The sequence below is a fragment of the Chelonia mydas genome, chromosome 12 (assembly GCF_015237465.2).
Source record: "Chelonia mydas isolate rCheMyd1 chromosome 12, rCheMyd1.pri.v2, whole genome shotgun sequence".
Lineage (NCBI taxonomy): Eukaryota > Metazoa > Chordata > Testudines > Cheloniidae > Chelonia > Chelonia mydas.
Window position 1 is genome coordinate 7,649,207 of NC_051252.2, and position 16,628 is coordinate 7,665,834.

Consider the following 16,628-nt stretch of genomic DNA (forward strand, 5'->3'; position numbering starts at 1 on the left):
TGGTCTCATCTCTCAGGTTTGTCAATATCACCACACTACACCCTTTGATATGACTGGTGGCTAGAAGAAGCCTGGGACTAGCACAATAAAACGCCGCATGTCTAAGATACATCAACAGGGATGAAAATGGACCAGTTAAATCCTTCACTGGGCCCGGCACTAGGTAGTAGGGCCTGATCCAAACCCACTGACTTAGGTGTTCACTTTCATAAGCACAGAAAATCACCTAAGACTTTTAAAGCAACAATATCACTTTTAATGGCTGGGTTATAGGGAAGTTGACCCCAAAAAAGGACATAATTTTATTGGGTCACATGCATTCTTTCTATTTGTACAGTCAAGTCCAGCACTCCTTTCTGAATGGATTCCTTCTATAATGTTTTCTTAAGAAAATCTACAAGCAAATGATGTGGGAAGCCAAAGTCCAGCTGTATAATTAGGTATCCCTATAAAGAAAGAGAGAGACCAGTTATACTAGCTCACACCACATTTACAAAAAGCTTGCAGTGCTCTGTACTTAGAAGTGGATGTAAATTTACTTACCTCCTTTGTGATGATCTCAGGATTTTTAATTTCAAATAGATTGAGTCCTTTGCTGTTCATCAGAGAAGTTAAAGCTGGCTCGATCCCTATGAAAGCAATAAAACCATCCCGTTATAAGTCCATTAACGGTGGTTTGCTATTCCCTCGACAATAAACACATTTAGTGAGACGGTTTGACTGCATAGTAGAAGGGCAAACTTCCCAGGCTGGGTGTGATACCTCTGAGATCCCATGAACTTCAATTGTCCCTATTTTCACACAATGGGCCCGTTTCCACAATGCCGCTGCTTTTAAGCGCCAACATTTGTGCACTAGGCCTTGATCCTCTTTTCACAAGGGTCACTTTGCACAGGGAAGACAGTTTTTCATCTTGATGAATAGGAATGTGGATCCCACATGGGGATGAACATTAGTTTGTGCCTTCGAAACACACACACACATACGGAGCTTTTGACATGCTGGAAAACATGAAACACACCAGAGTGTGATTTTTTTCATGAGTCTGATAAAAGTACATCATAAATCAATCAGTGATACACTGAATCTAAGGGAAACTCTGTTTTGTGCCAGGTTTGCCAATGATGTGACTTTTTTCACACCACTTTACTGGCCACTTTATTATTATTTAACCACGTTAGTGCTGCCTCAGATACCGTACCAGGTACTGCCCCATGTACTTGGTACACTGTGATTAGATGGAAGATTTTCCAAAGAGACTAAGGGGGTTTAGGTTTCAGAGTAGCAGCCGCGTTAGTCTGTATTCGCAAAAAGAAAAGGAGGACTTGTGGCACCTTAGAGACTAACCAATTTATTTGAGCATAAGCTTTCGTGAGCTACAGCTCACTTCATCGGATGCATTCAGTGGAAAATACAGTGGGGAGATTTATATACAGACAGAACATGAAAAAATGGGTGTTATCATACACACTGTAACGAGAGTGATCACCTAAGATGAGCTATTACCAGCAGGAGAGCAGGGGGGAAGAAAACCTTGTGTAGTGATAATTAAGGTGGGCCATTTCCAGCAGTTAACAGGAACGTCCAAGGAGCAGTGGGGGGTGGGGGAAATAAACATGGGGAAATAGTTTTACTTTGTGTAATGACCCATCCACTCCCAGTCTCTATTCAAGCCTGAGTTAATTGTATCCAGTTTGCAAATTAATTCCAATTCAGCAGTCTCTCGTTGGAGTCTGTTTTTGAAGTCTTTTTGTTCTAATATTGCGACCTTTAGGTCTGAAATCGAGTGACCAGAGAGATTGAAGTGTTCTCCGACTGGTTTATGAATGTTATATTACATTGGAGAACACTTCAATCTCTCTGGTTACTCGATTTCAGACCTAAAGGTCGCAGTATTAGAACAAAAAGGCTTCAAAAACAGACTCCAGTGAGAGACTGCTGAATTGGAATTATGCATGTATGCATCCGATGAAGTGAGCTGTAGCTCACGAAAGCTTATGCTCAAATAAATTGGTTAGTCTCTAAGGTGCCACAAGTACTCCTTTTCTTTTTGCGAATACAGACTAACACGGCTGTTACTCTGAAACCCATTTTTTCATGTTCTGTGTGTATATAAATCTCCCCACTGTATTTTCCACTGAATGCATCCGATGAAGTGAGCTGTAGCTCATGAAAGCTTATGCTCAAATAAATTGGTTAGTCTCTAAGGTGCCACAAGTCCTCCTTTTCTTTTTAAGGGGGTTGAGAGCATCTCCCATGATGCACTACAGCCAGGGGCTCCCATGGTGCACCACTTCTCCGCACCAAGAAGAGAAAGGGCGCAGCATGGTCAGTGTAATCCAACCAGGGAGCCTGATCTATAGAGGAAGCACCCAAACGACAACTCCCACACCGCATTTCCAAATCAAAGTATTTCCAATTTTGATTTTTCACCAAAAAGTCAAAATTTTCCACGGAAAACAACTCATTTCTGAACAGCAACCATGGAACAATTAGAAACAACGTGCAGCCGCTTCAAACGGCTGTTCGAGAACAGAACTGACAGTGACGTTCTGCCAGAATTTTCTCCAGAGCATAAACTCACTTGAAATCACTTCTGGGATTCCCGCAACGGAGATGATTCTCTGCAGGAAGTGGCTTAGAGATTTGTCATCCTGAAAATCAAACAGAAAACAGGGGCAACTGCAGAGATCTATAATGACCCCCTGAGTTAGCAAGTCGTCTTCCCTGGAGATTAAATGCTCTCTACTTACCCCAGCTCTCTCCAAAGCACATTTAAAGACTTTAGGCTCTATCCTGTAGGAAAATATTAACGAAGAAAAGATCAAGTCAGTGAGAAGCATCTGAAAAGGCCTTCTTTCCTTGCAGCTAGCACAGGCGAGTTAAGAGACCGGTGGCAATGTACAAGAGACACCAGTACCTACACAGAGTCAGCGAGGTGCAAAACCAGTTTCTTTTCTACGTACGCAGACTGGATTGTGACAGTGACTTCCTGTGAAGAGAAAGAGTCAGTCACATGGTCTGTCTGGCTTCATCACCAGATTCATCTGGAGGAAGAAAATCAAGATCATTCCCTTTTGCCAGTTCAGCATGGTAAAATCCTGTTGAGCCCCTCGTTACGAGGAGCTCTGGGAATGGAAGCTCTGTGCCTTGATCAGTGAGGTACGTGTCTAATAAGCGTTATTTATTCCGCCTGTACTGTATGGGTAGGCTCACAGCACTGACCAAACCCTTACACTCCCATCCGCGCATGCCCTGGGCTCTGCTGTTGTTCTGATAAAGCCAATGGAATTCCAGACCAGAGATGTGTACGGCCCACAGAGTCAGAATTAATATAACGCACCACTGAACACTTTTCCCACAGGACTCTCTAGAAATAACGTCATGGTCCAGGTTTACGTGTGTGGATGGGGGTCAAGGAACACCAAGCTATGCTGGCTGGTGAGGACAAACCCCAAGACTCAGAGAGGATGGGGGGGAGAAACTAACAACTTCAGATTGCTATTTGTCTGCACCCCCCAGCACGCATTTCCTTTCCGAACAATGTCAACGTAATGACCGAAAGTCAAAGCTGTTATTGGTTTGATTGGTGGAGCACTACGAGTATTTGGGATGCAATACAGAGCCTAGCGTGAGACATGGTCCCTGCCCCAAGGAGTTTGCAACCTAGATTAACTGACTAAGAAACTGACCTTCTCAGAATAGAACACCACCGTGGGCTCTGCTCCTTGGGAGAAAAGGGTGAGTTCCACGGCAACCGATGACCTCACAATGGTCCCTTCAGGCTGGAGGGTGATCTGGGGAGGGGTGAGACTCCAGACCTTAGCCAGCGAGTCATTATAAGAAGTGCCTTGAAAAATCTGCCGGGCACAAGGGGGACAGGATACGGGCTAAGTGCTCAAGGCTTTTCTTCGGGACACGGTACTTGATTTCTTAAGTTATGCGAAACATGCAACACACTGTAACCCTCTTATAGCCCCAGGTTCTTCTCAGTGCTACCCCCACCCCCAGTAATTCAGTTGGGACCCTGGGGGAACGACGCAGGGATGGGGGTTGGAGAAATCCTCTCCCTCCCCACCAGCTCTACAGCTGCTCCTCCTGCCCAAGGGACGAAGTAGCCTCTGCATCCCTTTCCCCCAGCATCCTAGAGATGGTGGGGAGGGGGAAGGACCCAAGATGCTGCATAGTAGCAAATCACCCAGCCCCAACCTGTTCCAGCCTGCCCCCGCCCCCTCCCTCAGTGGTTCCGTGTGGCAAGGGAGAATCAGGACCTCTGTGTTCTGTACTAGACTTTTTGAGTCCAATTGGACAGGGCAGACGTTGACCTTCAGCTGGGTCATCGCCTTCCAGCTCAGGAAGGGCGTTCCTTATGTGTTTCTTTTAATGGAATATAAAACAGTAAAGTGAATAAACAACAGTGCCATGGTCCATAAAGTTAGCTCTGAACCAGCTCCATGGTTACCTCTTGCACAATCCCTTGATGAGCCTCCGTGTCTTCCATTTCAAACATCTCCTTCAAGGAACAACAACAATGAAATTATGAGTTGGCTGGAGCACAATGTGTTCCCAGCGTGTCACCAGAGCTGGGGTGGGGGACCAAAGAATACCCGTAGGTTGAGGGCAACTCCCAAGGAATTCTAAAATGTGGCTGAATTAATATGTAACAGGAAGGAGACCACAGGGCAATGGTCTATCTTGAACCAACCAACCACAGGAACAATGTGTGGCTGGAGATCTTTGCTACCACTGAACCAGGCTCTGGTTTTGCTCTCATTAAAAGTAGGATAAATTACAATACATTGTTCCCCACATCAGCAAATTTTTCTGTCAGCTCCTTCTCCTACCCCTGTCTCTCTGTCTGTGCTTTTTCACTCCGGCCGCTGCAGGTTTCACCCACTGGATTTTCCCTCTTCATCACAGTCATTCCCCTAAGCAGAGCCCAAACCCAGTACCAAGTCTAAGCTGCAATAAACCAAGTGCTCTTGTCTACTCAGAACTAAGCGTGGTGCAAGCTGGTATTTCGGGTCTTGTAACACCTTCTCTTCTGCAGTACTGCTGGGAAAACAAGACCCACAGCGTTTTGTTTTCTGAGGATTTCTTTTTTCTGTCTTAAGATGTGGTTATAGCCAATAAAGTGACTCCGTGTAAGACACTGTGAGGTTGCAGATTTCCTTTTCTCCCAATGATCCCACCGCACATTTTGCTTAGTTTACAAGTCAAAAGATTAATTTTCTATCTGCCAGTGTAACCCACTCTGTCGCACACAGCCAGCGGCAGATGCTGCTGATACAGCCTTGCTTAACAGCTGAGACTTTTAGCTCAGGAGTTTAGATCCTGAGTTCTCACTTTCAATCCCCACTGCTGACAGCCTTCCCATAGGACCACTGTTATATCTGCACCACAGACTTAATCCCAGGATCTGAAAATCCAGCTAGACTCATGGCAAAGATTCCGCAATCCAGAAAATAAGATGAGTGTGTTGCTACCATGAAACAAAATAGAATCCACTTTGCTTTCCCATAGCTCTTTGGGGTCTGCAGGGGATTAGTAGATAGGACTCATCAACCAACACACAGGGAGCAGGTATGGACGTCTAAGAAGGTACCACTTTTCTGACTATGATCACACTGTAGGCTGTATCTCACTGTAGGTTCCCTTCTTCTTTTGGAACCAGATTGCACAGCAAATGAAGGCTCTGAGAATTTTTACCTTCTCTCCAAAGTAGGGTGGGGGGAAAGGGCTGCAAAATACTATTTGAGTGAGAGAAAAAGTTAAAATAACCCTGTAATAGTTACCCTTAACTCTTCCCCTGTGATCGTTAACACCAGACGTTCATCCAGGAAAGCTGCCAAGGCCAGAGAGTTCAGGACCTGGTCTGAAAACCAGAAGTATAGCATCCTGGACTCGGAGAGCAGAGATGGAGCAAACATGGAATCACTGAAGACGACTGAATAGTTCTTGTACAAAAGCAGACCCTTAAAAGGAAAGAGAATGCATTGCTGGTGACCACCAATTAACCGGCTGTCCTCACCTGGACACGTCATGCTTGGTTTGCAATGCAAAGGGCTAGTTGTGTTTATTAAAGCCTGACAGGATAAGCTCAGCAGACACAGATGGAAGATGGGGCACTATACAGCCTGGGCAAAATAATCAGCTACCCCCAATATGTGCAGGGTGTAGCCAGCATGGATAGCTAATTCCAAAGGGGCATGGTGGAGCAAAGAAGCCAGTTGCAGCTTCCTGATTTTAGGGATGAGTCTATGCTGGCCCCATCCCCAGCATAGATGAGAGCAGCTCAAGGACCATTCTAAATCACAGCAGCTGGTTGAAGCCACAGGGGACTGTTATGCCAGGTAGGGACGGCGAGAGCCCAATAATGCTTCAGCCACACCCCCTTGTGACAAACTAGCCATCCTATGTGAGGCGGGATAGATTCACCTGCACACTGGGGGAGTCCTCAAGAGATCAGTTAAGGTGGTGCTGGCTTGGGGGCCCGGAAGACTAGTCCCAGAAAAACGAATACTCTGCCCTTCTAGAACACCTTTAATCTGGGGGCCTTACAGCTCACTGCATCCTGGGAAGTAGGGATTTATTATCCCTATTTCATAGGTGGGGAAACTGAGGCAAAGAGTCATTAAGCGACTTCAACTTTATAATGAATCAGAAGCAGAACCAGCAGGAGAACTCTGGAGTCTTCCTTCCTTAGCCCTTGCTCTAACGGTTAGACATCTCTGCCTTCTAGCCATCTAGACAGATGGGACAGAGAAGAGAACTGGGAAGAAATTAGTCTGAAATGCCCCTCCCCCCCAAATTACTTTACCTTATGATGCGATTCCATGTAGTTTGCCTTTATTACTGGAAACGATGCCAGTGAAATATCTACTCCTATAGCCCCATCCTGGAGGAAATTTGCTGCAGAAAAAAATAAAAACCACTCATTTTACCAACTGTGCAATTTCACATGATCGAGGCCAGAATTTACGAAGTCCATTTCGAACACTAACAGGTTGACTCCTGCAGACTATCGGAAGATAACATAGCACAGTTCTAGGAGTCAGGACACCTGGATTCTATTACTATCTCTGCCATGGACCTTCTGTGCCTCAGTTTCCCCTCCTCTAAAACAAGGCTAATAATTCTCAATCCTTGCATTCCAAAGTGATGGGTGCCATAGAAAAACCTTAGCTAGATGGACATGAATGGCTTCAGTCTCTCAGGCCTCATGCATTAGTTTAAGATCACTTGCTATCTAACTAATCTAATAAATATTATTTATCCATCCCTGTGGTGTCTGAGCACGTAGGCCAACCAGGAAGGGTGGGATTTTCAAGCACATTTTACATGACTTAGGAGCACAAGTTCTATCAAGTATTTTTTCCCCGTTGGCAAATATTTTCCTACAGGACGGCACCTAAAGCTTTTAAACCTGCACAGAACCGGGGTCAATATTTCATCTTAAGGGAGAAGCCCCTGGCAAACTGGGATGTCGTTTTCAATGGCTGCAATGAACATTTCGTTTGTCAATTTCTGTTTGGTTCTCAGAAGGACAAATGTCTAAGGTGCTTTCAGGTGCCGGAACCCCAGAAGGGATTTCAAGCAAGGGTAGCCTCGGGGGAACGTTCTGATGGGGACGCCGACGCACGCGACATCAGTTCAGTGTACAGACAGCTGTTCGCTGGTCCTAAGGGCTTTGCTGATGCCGATCCAGAGCTGCTCTCATGGCGTAAGAGCCAGCGTTTAACGGCAACGTTGACACTTGAAAGAAAACGTAGCAAGTACATGGGGCAGGACCTGGTCCAGTATCTGAGGCAGCACTAAAGCGGCCCAGTAATAGGACTGGCTAGTAGAACGGTGCGAAAAGAATCACACTATTGACAACACTGGCCCAAAACTCAGGTCTCCTCACATTCAGCGAATCATTGATTCGCGACGCCCTGACTTCTTTCATCGGACCCTCCACGCACAAAAATCACGCTCTGGTGTGTTTCCAGACAGGTTTCCCATCCCGTCAAAAGCTGGAGTGTGTTTCAGAGGCACCAGTCCTGTTTGTCTCCACACGTGACCCATTGTCCTATTCACCAACGTGAGAACCTGTCTTTTCTCATGCAAAACGGCCCTGGTGAAAAGAGGAGCAAGGTCTGCTGGGCAAATCCTGGTTCTCAAAGAACCGTGTCTTTGGCGTGGGGCCCGTTGTGTGGAAACAGGGACAACGGAAGAGAGGCTCCTGCTGGGCCCAGGTTCATGGGATCTCCAAAGCACCAGACAGCCTGGAGCTGTTTGCCCTTCGGCCGGCAGTCTGAGAGGTCACTTCTGGGTAAGTGACGTAGGTGAACGAGCCTTACTGACTTCCACTGGGGTTTGTGCTCTGAAGTCATTTACAGGCTTTAGAAAAATCCAGCCTCAAGTCTCACGCAGGTGTAACGCACACACCTCCTGGGTGTGGCGTTCTGCCCCATCTAGTGGCACCGAGACCACTTAAAGAGAGAGATCAAATGAGTCTGCTCTACAGCCTTAGCTAACAGCCAGTTGGCTTTCAGCTCATGGGGTAGAGGCTCACGCACTCAGCTCCCGAGGTCCTCGGTTCGATCCTGCCTGCTGACAACCGAGGTCTGTTGGTCTTACACAGGCACTTCTAATGCAATCTTACGTACCCGATGGACTTGAGCGTCTCTTTGGAATCTGTACAACAATCACTCTCTCCTCCTGTTTTAACTCAGAGCAGGTCGACTCTGAAACCACTGGGTGTGACTGCAGCCCATATAGACGTGCCCAGGTTCGCTTTGATCTAGCGAACTCGGGTACTACCTGCCCGAGGCCAGGTCTACACTCAGACGTGAGGTCAACCCAGCTACATCTCTTGGGGGCGTGAAAAATCCACCCCCCCGAGCAACACAGTTAAGCCACGACATACACAACGCCAGGTCGGGGGGATCATTCCTCCATCGACCCAGCTACTCTCAGTGGTTTGAGCATTGGCCTGCTAACCCCAGGGTTGTGAGTTCAATCTTTGAGGGCGCCATTTAGGGATCTAGGGCAAAAATTGGGGATTGATCCTGCTTTGAGCAGGGGGTTGGACTAGATGATCTCCTGAGGTCCCTTCCAACCCTGATATTCTATGAAGTGGAAATAACCAACCAGCTCTCAGGGAGGTGGATTAACTGCAGCGAGGGGAGAAGCTCTCCTGTCATTGTAGTAAGTGTCTAAACCGAAGTGTCTAAACTCCAGTGTGGGTTGTGCAAGCCAGCCCTGGCCCCTGGGTAATTACTCAGGGCTAAGTGTAGACTAGCCCTGAGTAATTACCCAGGGGCCAGGGCTGGCTTGCACAACCCACACTGGAGCCCTAGCTAGATAAAAGCTCGCTTGAGAAGATCCACCCCACACGCGTGGAAGTCCCACCCCATAACTGCAGGGTAGACGGACCCTCCGTCTCCAGCCTGCGTCGTTTCTTTCCCCAAGTCCCCCACCACACAGGGGAGGAATTCCGATTAGTGCCGTTTTGGTGCTGCTTCCTCTCCCACGGCCATGTCTCGATCCCCGTTTCGCAGGGACAGGGTCATTGTCTCCGTTGGGTCTAGCTCAGCCTTAGTGGATTGTGTCTAAGAAAGGAGGAAGACAGGGAAGAGAAAATGGGCAGGACACTTACCTGCTCTGTCCTGTATAAAATCTGCCAGCAGCTGAGCCAGGAGGTTAATTTCTTTACACACCTACAAGGGGAAAAAATTGAATGCATCAGTGTGGGCCAAAAAAACCCTGGTGTTGCCATGTGTCTAAATCCAAGTCTTGCAGCCCCCAAGGCCTCGGTGTGATCTCACTCATGCCAGTTTTGCACTGGAGTCACTCCTGATTTACACTGCTGGGAGACTAAAATCAGCCTCCTGCTTTTTAAATGTGACCCTCAAGTGTCTGACGTTACCCTCTCTTTGGATACCAGCACGAAGAGGTTGCTGCTAAGCAAGGCAGGATGCTCCATGCCTCTCAGCTTGTTGCCAAAACCCTGCTGTCCCGGGATACCAGGGTCTAGAATTGGGAATCAAACCTATTCCTGGCAGCGCCGGTCCAGAGTATTCCACTTAGCCACTAGACCAGCCTCTAAGTATCGCTGGGATTCCTCATGGTGCATAAAGTTAAGTAAGTGGCTACATCTTTGCAGGATCAGGGCCTTCATTATTATTATGTACCAATGCCAGAGGCTTATATGGCACTTTGTGGACATAAGACACAGCCTTTGCTTTTCTGTCATCTAGTCGTTTGTGTTTCTTACCTGGCCTTTTAGAACGAGCTTCAAGGTAAATGAAATGAAGTCTGTGAAGAGCTGTTTTAGCCACCCTGGCCTGCGGAGAAGAAATATTGTTACAGAAATGTGTGGGGGGGTGCCCAATGGGATCGAAAGCCCGTGGGGATGGTCGCGATGGGCCGTGCAAGCTGCCATGCGCACAACGATGCATTGCGTGAAGAGGGAACTCACTGTTTGTCTCCCTGGAGGTGGAGTGTCAGCTTATAGAACGTCAGGTAGCAATCCGAGGTATCGGCCGCCACCCGGCCCTTTGCACACTCTGCAGAACACAAAAACCAAACATGGATCGGGAAGGGAACAAAGGCACTTAGGAGTCTGAGGTCTGGTCTACACCTAAAACGTGGGTCGACCTAGCTACGTTGCTCAAGTGTGCGAAAAGTCCACGCCCCTGAGAGATGTAGTTAAGCCGATCGAAGCCCTGGCGTAGACACTGATAGATCCGCAGAAGAATTCTTCTGTCAGCCAAGCTACTGCTTCTCCAGCAGGTGGATTAACCCTCCCATCACCAGAGCAAGTGGCTACTCTGCTGTAGCCCTGACACAGTAGAGATCCCCGAAGTGTTATTAACAGTCAATGGGACTTAGGCTCCTAAGTCACTTGGATGCTTTTGAAAATGTTACCCGTGTCTCAACTCTGCCCACTAACTCGTTCTGTGATGCGGGCAAAGTCACTTCATTTCTCTGGGCCTCTGTTTGCCCCTCTGTACTATGGGGTGAACGCTTGCCCATTGCCAGGCAGCGTTTTGAGAGCGGGAGCACCTGGCTCCAAGAGAACTAGCAAATATCAACTACTCTGGCCCTTCCTGCCAGGATCTCGCTCATCTTTGACTTCAAAGCGACTCCCGTATTATGGCGACCCCCACCACAACCAAAAGAGGCGTTTCCTCCGCCAGACGTTTTCTTCACAGAAAGCGATTTTTAAACATACTTCTTCCCCCAGCCTCCCAGCCCAAACCACTGAACTGTGGGGAAAAGGTCCACAAATCATTCCGTGCACTCAGCAACGCTGGCTACATTGCAGTTAGCTTGCAAACAACTGCATGCAAAAGGCTCCTGTCATTCATCCGATGAGAGAGACGACTGGTAGGAAGTTTCATCACAAACTTCTGGGTTCTGGTTCTGCACGGACTAGCTGCAATACCTTGGTCAAGTTCCCTTCCCCTCGCTCTGCCTTGCTTTTCCTGTCGATAAATGACGTGTTGCAAGGGATAATCGGCTTAACATTTGTGCAGGGCTCTGCACATATGACACACTGTTGTCACGTGCTTCACGCTGTTATTGCACCCGAGGCTCTTTGGAGCAGCGAAGCGGTGTCTTAAACCAAAGAAATAACCCAACCCCCTCCAGGTGGTTCAGTATGGCCTAATGGTGAGAGAATGTGCGGAAGCCAGCAAGGAATCTAACGCCCAGTCTGGGATAAGCCATTGACTCATTTTCCATAAAGTAAGTCACTTGATTTATTACACGGCACTCAGAAACTGGCTACAGAACAGGAGCTAACTGAAAATGAAGGTGGCTCTTGTGAAGTTTCGCTTCCCCGGATCAAAAACCCCCGGCTGACGCAAGCTTGTGCAACTCACCTATGGGTTTGTTTCCGAGCAGCAGCCCCCGTGCTAGTCTGGATCAGCAAAAACAACGAGGAGTCCTTGTGGCACCTTTGAGACTAACACATTTATTTGGGCATAAGCTTTTGTGGGCTAAAACCCACTACATCGGATGCATGCATGGGTGTGTGGGTTTTTTGTTATCCTAAACTGCAAAATAGAGAAGAGGGCTGGTCTGTGGCTAGAGCACCGGGCGTGGCCTCAAGAGATCCAGCGCTATTCTCAGCTGTCCACCAATGTAAATCCATGTCGCTCCATCGAAACGATTTACACCAGCGGAGAACCTGTCCCTTTAATCTCCCTGGACCTCAGTTCCCCCTCTGTAAAACGGGGTTCCTTTCTCCTACGTTGTGCCTGCCTTGCCTAGTTAGATTGTTAGCCTCTCGCCGCGTGTCTGTAAAGCACCCAGCGCAATGGGGCCTCAATCTCGGGTGGGGCCACTCGCTGCTATTCTAACAGAGATAAGCAACAAAAGGGCCATTATAAGCGTCTCTCGGCAAAACCTCCTCGTACTGCATGGCAGGAGAGGTTACGCACGGTGCCCTGGGCTCAGTGAAGTTAATCCAGCTGTCGCTAAGGATGCTGTGTTCCAGGCTACTTACTCAGTTTAGCGTTGATCTGGAGATCAATTGAAGATTCAATTTCAAAATCAATGGAGTGGGTGAGTTTCACACTGTAAGAGAATGGAAAACACTCAGCAGCCGTATCTGTCCTAGAAATAGAAGTCTGGCACATAGACCCCAATGGCAATAGGTGCCTTCTAAACACCTTGAAGACATTAGATGGACTATGTAGGACTAGCCCCATTTCTGTCTTTATTAGCCATTTCCCCCTTAATAAAGAGGGCAAGAAATTGTTTAAAAAAACCATAACCCAGAATGTGCATCCTTCCCTTGTATTCACTTCCTGGGTTTCTTTGCACTGTGAATTGCTAGCTGATGTCACATCAAGAATAGATGTGGTCACTGATGCACTATTCAGAGCTCAGACCTGGCCCCTCCTTGTCTGTGAAGCTCTCTCACCTCCCCCACCCTCCCTGCACCTGCTTGTTCTCATTGCCAAGCAGGATTAAATGGATACAGATTGTTTTGAGAATCCTTTAGAAAAAGTCTGGGATTGTTTACCTTAGAGAGGAGACAAATAAAGGGGACAGCGTACATGTCTATACAATAATGAGTGGGACAGAGAAAGTAGATTGGGGATTTTTGTTCTTCTTGTCTCATAACACAAGATCAAGGGGACATTCAATGAAATCAAAAGGAGGGACATTCAAAACCAGCAGAAGGAAATACTTTTGCACATGACACATAATTAGATGGTGGAACTCACTGCCACAGGAAACTTTTGGGGGCTAAAATTTAGCACAATTGCAAAAGGGATTGGAGATTTATCTGGATGTCAAGAATATCCAGTTACAATGAAAAATGATAAATAATAATAATGTCGGAAGAGATATCAAACTCTAAAGCACAGTCACTAACTTTTAGAGACCAGCATGTGGGGGCAGATTACGCCACATCTGTCCACTGTGGGCTTCTTACTTCTGGCAGAGACATGCTACTGGATTAAATGGGCCTGGGTTTGATTCAATCTGGCCGTTCCTGTGTTCCTACATACTTACAACCAAGCACCAGTGTAGCCATAACTCAGGGTCCCTTTGAAGGATGCTGTCACGTTCTGAATTGCAATGTCTATGGCATCATCTTCCTTAAAATCTACCTCACTGTTTTCTATGGACAAGTCGTTGATCTGTATGCTAAAGAAGAAAATGAAAAGGGTGGATACATTCAGAATGCCCGGCGTGACCTGAATGCGTCTCTTTTCTCCATTGGCCCTCTCTTGGTTATTGTTTCTTGCTAACCTTGTAATTGTACTTAACTCCGTACATTCTCTGGGACAATTTCTAGGAGAGACACGACATAAAGTTGTTTTGTTGCATTGCATTTCTTCTTGGTTGTGTGAGTAATAAATAATAATATAGTCTTGCATTCTTACAGTTGCTTTTGCTGGATTGTATAAATGATCAATAATAATAAGTTAACAACATAGAATACAGCTTCTTTCATCCCAGAGTGGTTACACATTCAACACCTCACTATAAGTAGAAGTTGCTTTATCCACCCCTGAAATGTGTCACCGGTGCCCCTGGGTGGCCCTCTGGCACCCTCTGGCGGTGGCTGGGTCACATTTAGAGATTGCAAAAAGAAAAGGAGTACTTGTGGCACCTTAGAGACTAACCAATTTATTTGAGCATAAGCTTTCGTGAGCTACAGCTCACTTCATTTTCTTTTTGCGAATACAGACTAACACGGCTGTTACTCTGAAACCTGTCATTTAGAGATTGATAAGCCTGATACACTGTTGGCTGATACAGCTGACTCATTTAGCTCAGTCAGCCAGCCCTACGCAGCAAAAACACACACACACACACACACCCCGCCGCAGCCATGCATCTCAGAGCCCAGGTCAACTGCCTCTGGCTTGTGGCTGAAAACAGCAGTGTAGATGTTCAAGTGAGGGCCTGAACCTGAGATCCCTGCCAGGTTTCAGAGCCCTGGCTCCAGCCCAAGCCTGAATGTCTACACGGTTATTTTTCAGCCCTGCAGCGTGAGCCCGAATCGGTTGACCCACACTCTGAGACTTGCTGCTGTGGGTTTTGTTTGTTTTTTGATGCTTGCTTGCTGTGTAGCTGTACCTTTAGAGGCCCATGCTTTAAGACACAGAGGTGGGAGGGGCAATCCCCCCACCTGCAATCCACTCAAGGACGCAGCGCTGAGAAAGGAGCTCCGTCTGCAGCAGCTGCTTGACAGAGCGCACAGAAACACCGCACCATCACGTAGCAAAGAATATTGCACCAATTCAAACAGCAGAGGACATTTAGGTGGGCAACCGTTAATTACTAGAGATGGGCCCAAATCAGAAGCCCTGGCCCAACGTACTTTGGGAAAGTTCAGATTCTCGTGTGAACTGCATGAGTTAGAGTCCGGGGATGTGGGCAGTGCTCTGAAACCCATCTGTTCTCCAAGTCCCTGGTGCAGTCACTGAACTGCCACAGGCAGCTCTGCAGGCAGGGGACGCTGCATGGGGGTTGGACAGCTGCTTAAACAGTGCCGCATGTCAATCAATAACCAATTCAGTCACCCTCCCGAGACGTTTCAGTCACCTGAACCTTTGGACACCTTCCCCCATTCTCGTCACTCTCTTCCAATAATGTAAGTGAAGCGGCTCACAAATAGCCTTGGTAGGTTGTTAGATCTCTAGCTGTGAGTGACTTATCCAGTGGCAGAGGCCACATTATGCTGGCCTCTGTTTTAATCAGGAAATACTTGCATGTGGAAAGGAGCAGAAAGGGCCTCCTTCTCCCATCCATGATTTCAGACTGAGCGAATTTGAATCTCCCTTCAAACCTTCTTCCCAGGCACATCCAGGACCTTATTCATAGACCTGCTGCATTTCATGGTACAAAAGGGAGTTTAGAAAGCGCACGGTCGTACTTACTTCGTCAACCCATAGGTCACTTTGCCAAGAAACGCCATGGACTTTTCCCCACTGATATCAGGGTAGGTTGCATGTCTGAATGCTGCTTGAATGACCTGAGCTGTTTGCTGGTTCACTGGAAGTGGAACAAAGGGACAAGACAAAACGCAATGCAGTTGCATTTCAAAATCAGATGAGCACCTCTAGCTAATAGCATTAAAAGCTGTACGGTTGTGCTTGGCACCTGGCATCCGTCCGAGCAGGGAGAAGCTCCCATTAGCTTCGTGGTAAAACACGGACTTAAGCGTGTTGCACAGGGGAAGGTCATAGGGGTAGCACCTCCCAGTGTCTGTTCTGTTCTTTGGAACAGGGCGTCCAGCCCAGATTTCACAATGAGACCAGATAATGCAGGGAGTTTCGTGAGAGCCGTGATCATCCTCATACAGCGCAAGTCTGATCAACCGAGCTCAGAGCGATGGATCTCACTACTGAGTTCCAGTGCTTTGATCTAAGGCCGTTCCCAAACACCAGAGACAACACAAAAGGACAGAAGAGTTTCCACAATGGATGACACCATTGGTCCATCATGACAGCATGGCCAAGATCATCTGATCCTGCCTCAGTGGCAGGTAACCAAAGAGCCTAATGCACCTAGCCAGGTGTGTAGCTCTGCACACGAGGATAAACAATCGCTCCTGACTCTTGCAGTTGATTTCAGTATACCATGGAGAATGAGATGAAATTAGTAGGGTCATGATCATGGCCTGCACAGCTACAAAATGTTATTAACAGCCATAACATTATCCATCCCCTTTCAGATTCTAGCCACATGGTGTCTCTCAGGCAGAATATAAGTGGCATAAAGCACCATTTCCTTCTAAATATACCAGCCATCAAGTTCATCATCTGTCTTCTTATGCTTGTATTATGGAACAGGGGAACAAGAATAGACTGATTGGTTTTCACTCTCCCCTTCGCAGAATCACAGAATGTCAGGGTTGGAAGGGACCTCAGGAGGTCATCTAGTCCAACCCCCTGCTCAAAGCAGGACCAATCCCCAGTTTTTGCCCCAGATCCCAAGTGGCCCCCTCAAGGATTGAACTCACAACCCTGGGTTTAGCAGGCCAATGCTCAAACCACCGAGCTATCCCTCCCCCCCGTTCATTACTAAGGCTGGAGTATTTAAAATTAAGTACTAGCACCTTTCATCGGAGGATCTCAAACCCCTTTAGAAAAGCCCCTAATGCGGCAGAG

At 47.3% G+C, this 16,628-nt stretch overlaps 1 protein-coding gene across 4 annotated transcripts in view; it reads right to left on the reverse strand.

Moving 5' to 3' along the window:
- Window positions 1–233: 233 nt before the first annotated feature.
- LOC102937610 (cholesteryl ester transfer protein) overlaps window positions 234–16,628 on the reverse strand; it is a 29,395-nt gene continuing 13,000 nt past the window's right edge. For all 4 annotated transcript variants that reach the window (XM_043526103.1, XM_043526102.1, XM_043526104.1 and 1 more), the window contains exons 2-16: window positions 15,396–15,510; window positions 13,519–13,653; window positions 12,500–12,570; window positions 10,466–10,553; window positions 10,262–10,331; window positions 9,644–9,704; window positions 6,821–6,912; window positions 5,796–5,975; window positions 4,463–4,513; window positions 3,693–3,860; window positions 2,925–2,992; window positions 2,754–2,796; window positions 2,585–2,654; window positions 544–629; window positions 234–446 (exon numbers count right to left, since the gene is read on the reverse strand). In XM_043526103.1, the coding sequence (XP_043382038.1) occupies window positions 372–446; window positions 544–629; window positions 2,585–2,654; window positions 2,754–2,796; window positions 2,925–2,992; window positions 3,693–3,860; window positions 4,463–4,513; window positions 5,796–5,975; window positions 6,821–6,912; window positions 9,644–9,704; window positions 10,262–10,331; window positions 10,466–10,553; window positions 12,500–12,570; window positions 13,519–13,653; window positions 15,396–15,510 (1,373 nt within the window). In that variant the 3' untranslated portion in view covers window positions 234–371. The remainder of the gene's footprint in view (window positions 447–543; window positions 630–2,584; window positions 2,655–2,753; window positions 2,797–2,924; window positions 2,993–3,692; window positions 3,861–4,462; window positions 4,514–5,795; window positions 5,976–6,820; window positions 6,913–9,643; window positions 9,705–10,261; window positions 10,332–10,465; window positions 10,554–12,499; window positions 12,571–13,518; window positions 13,654–15,395; window positions 15,511–16,628) is intronic.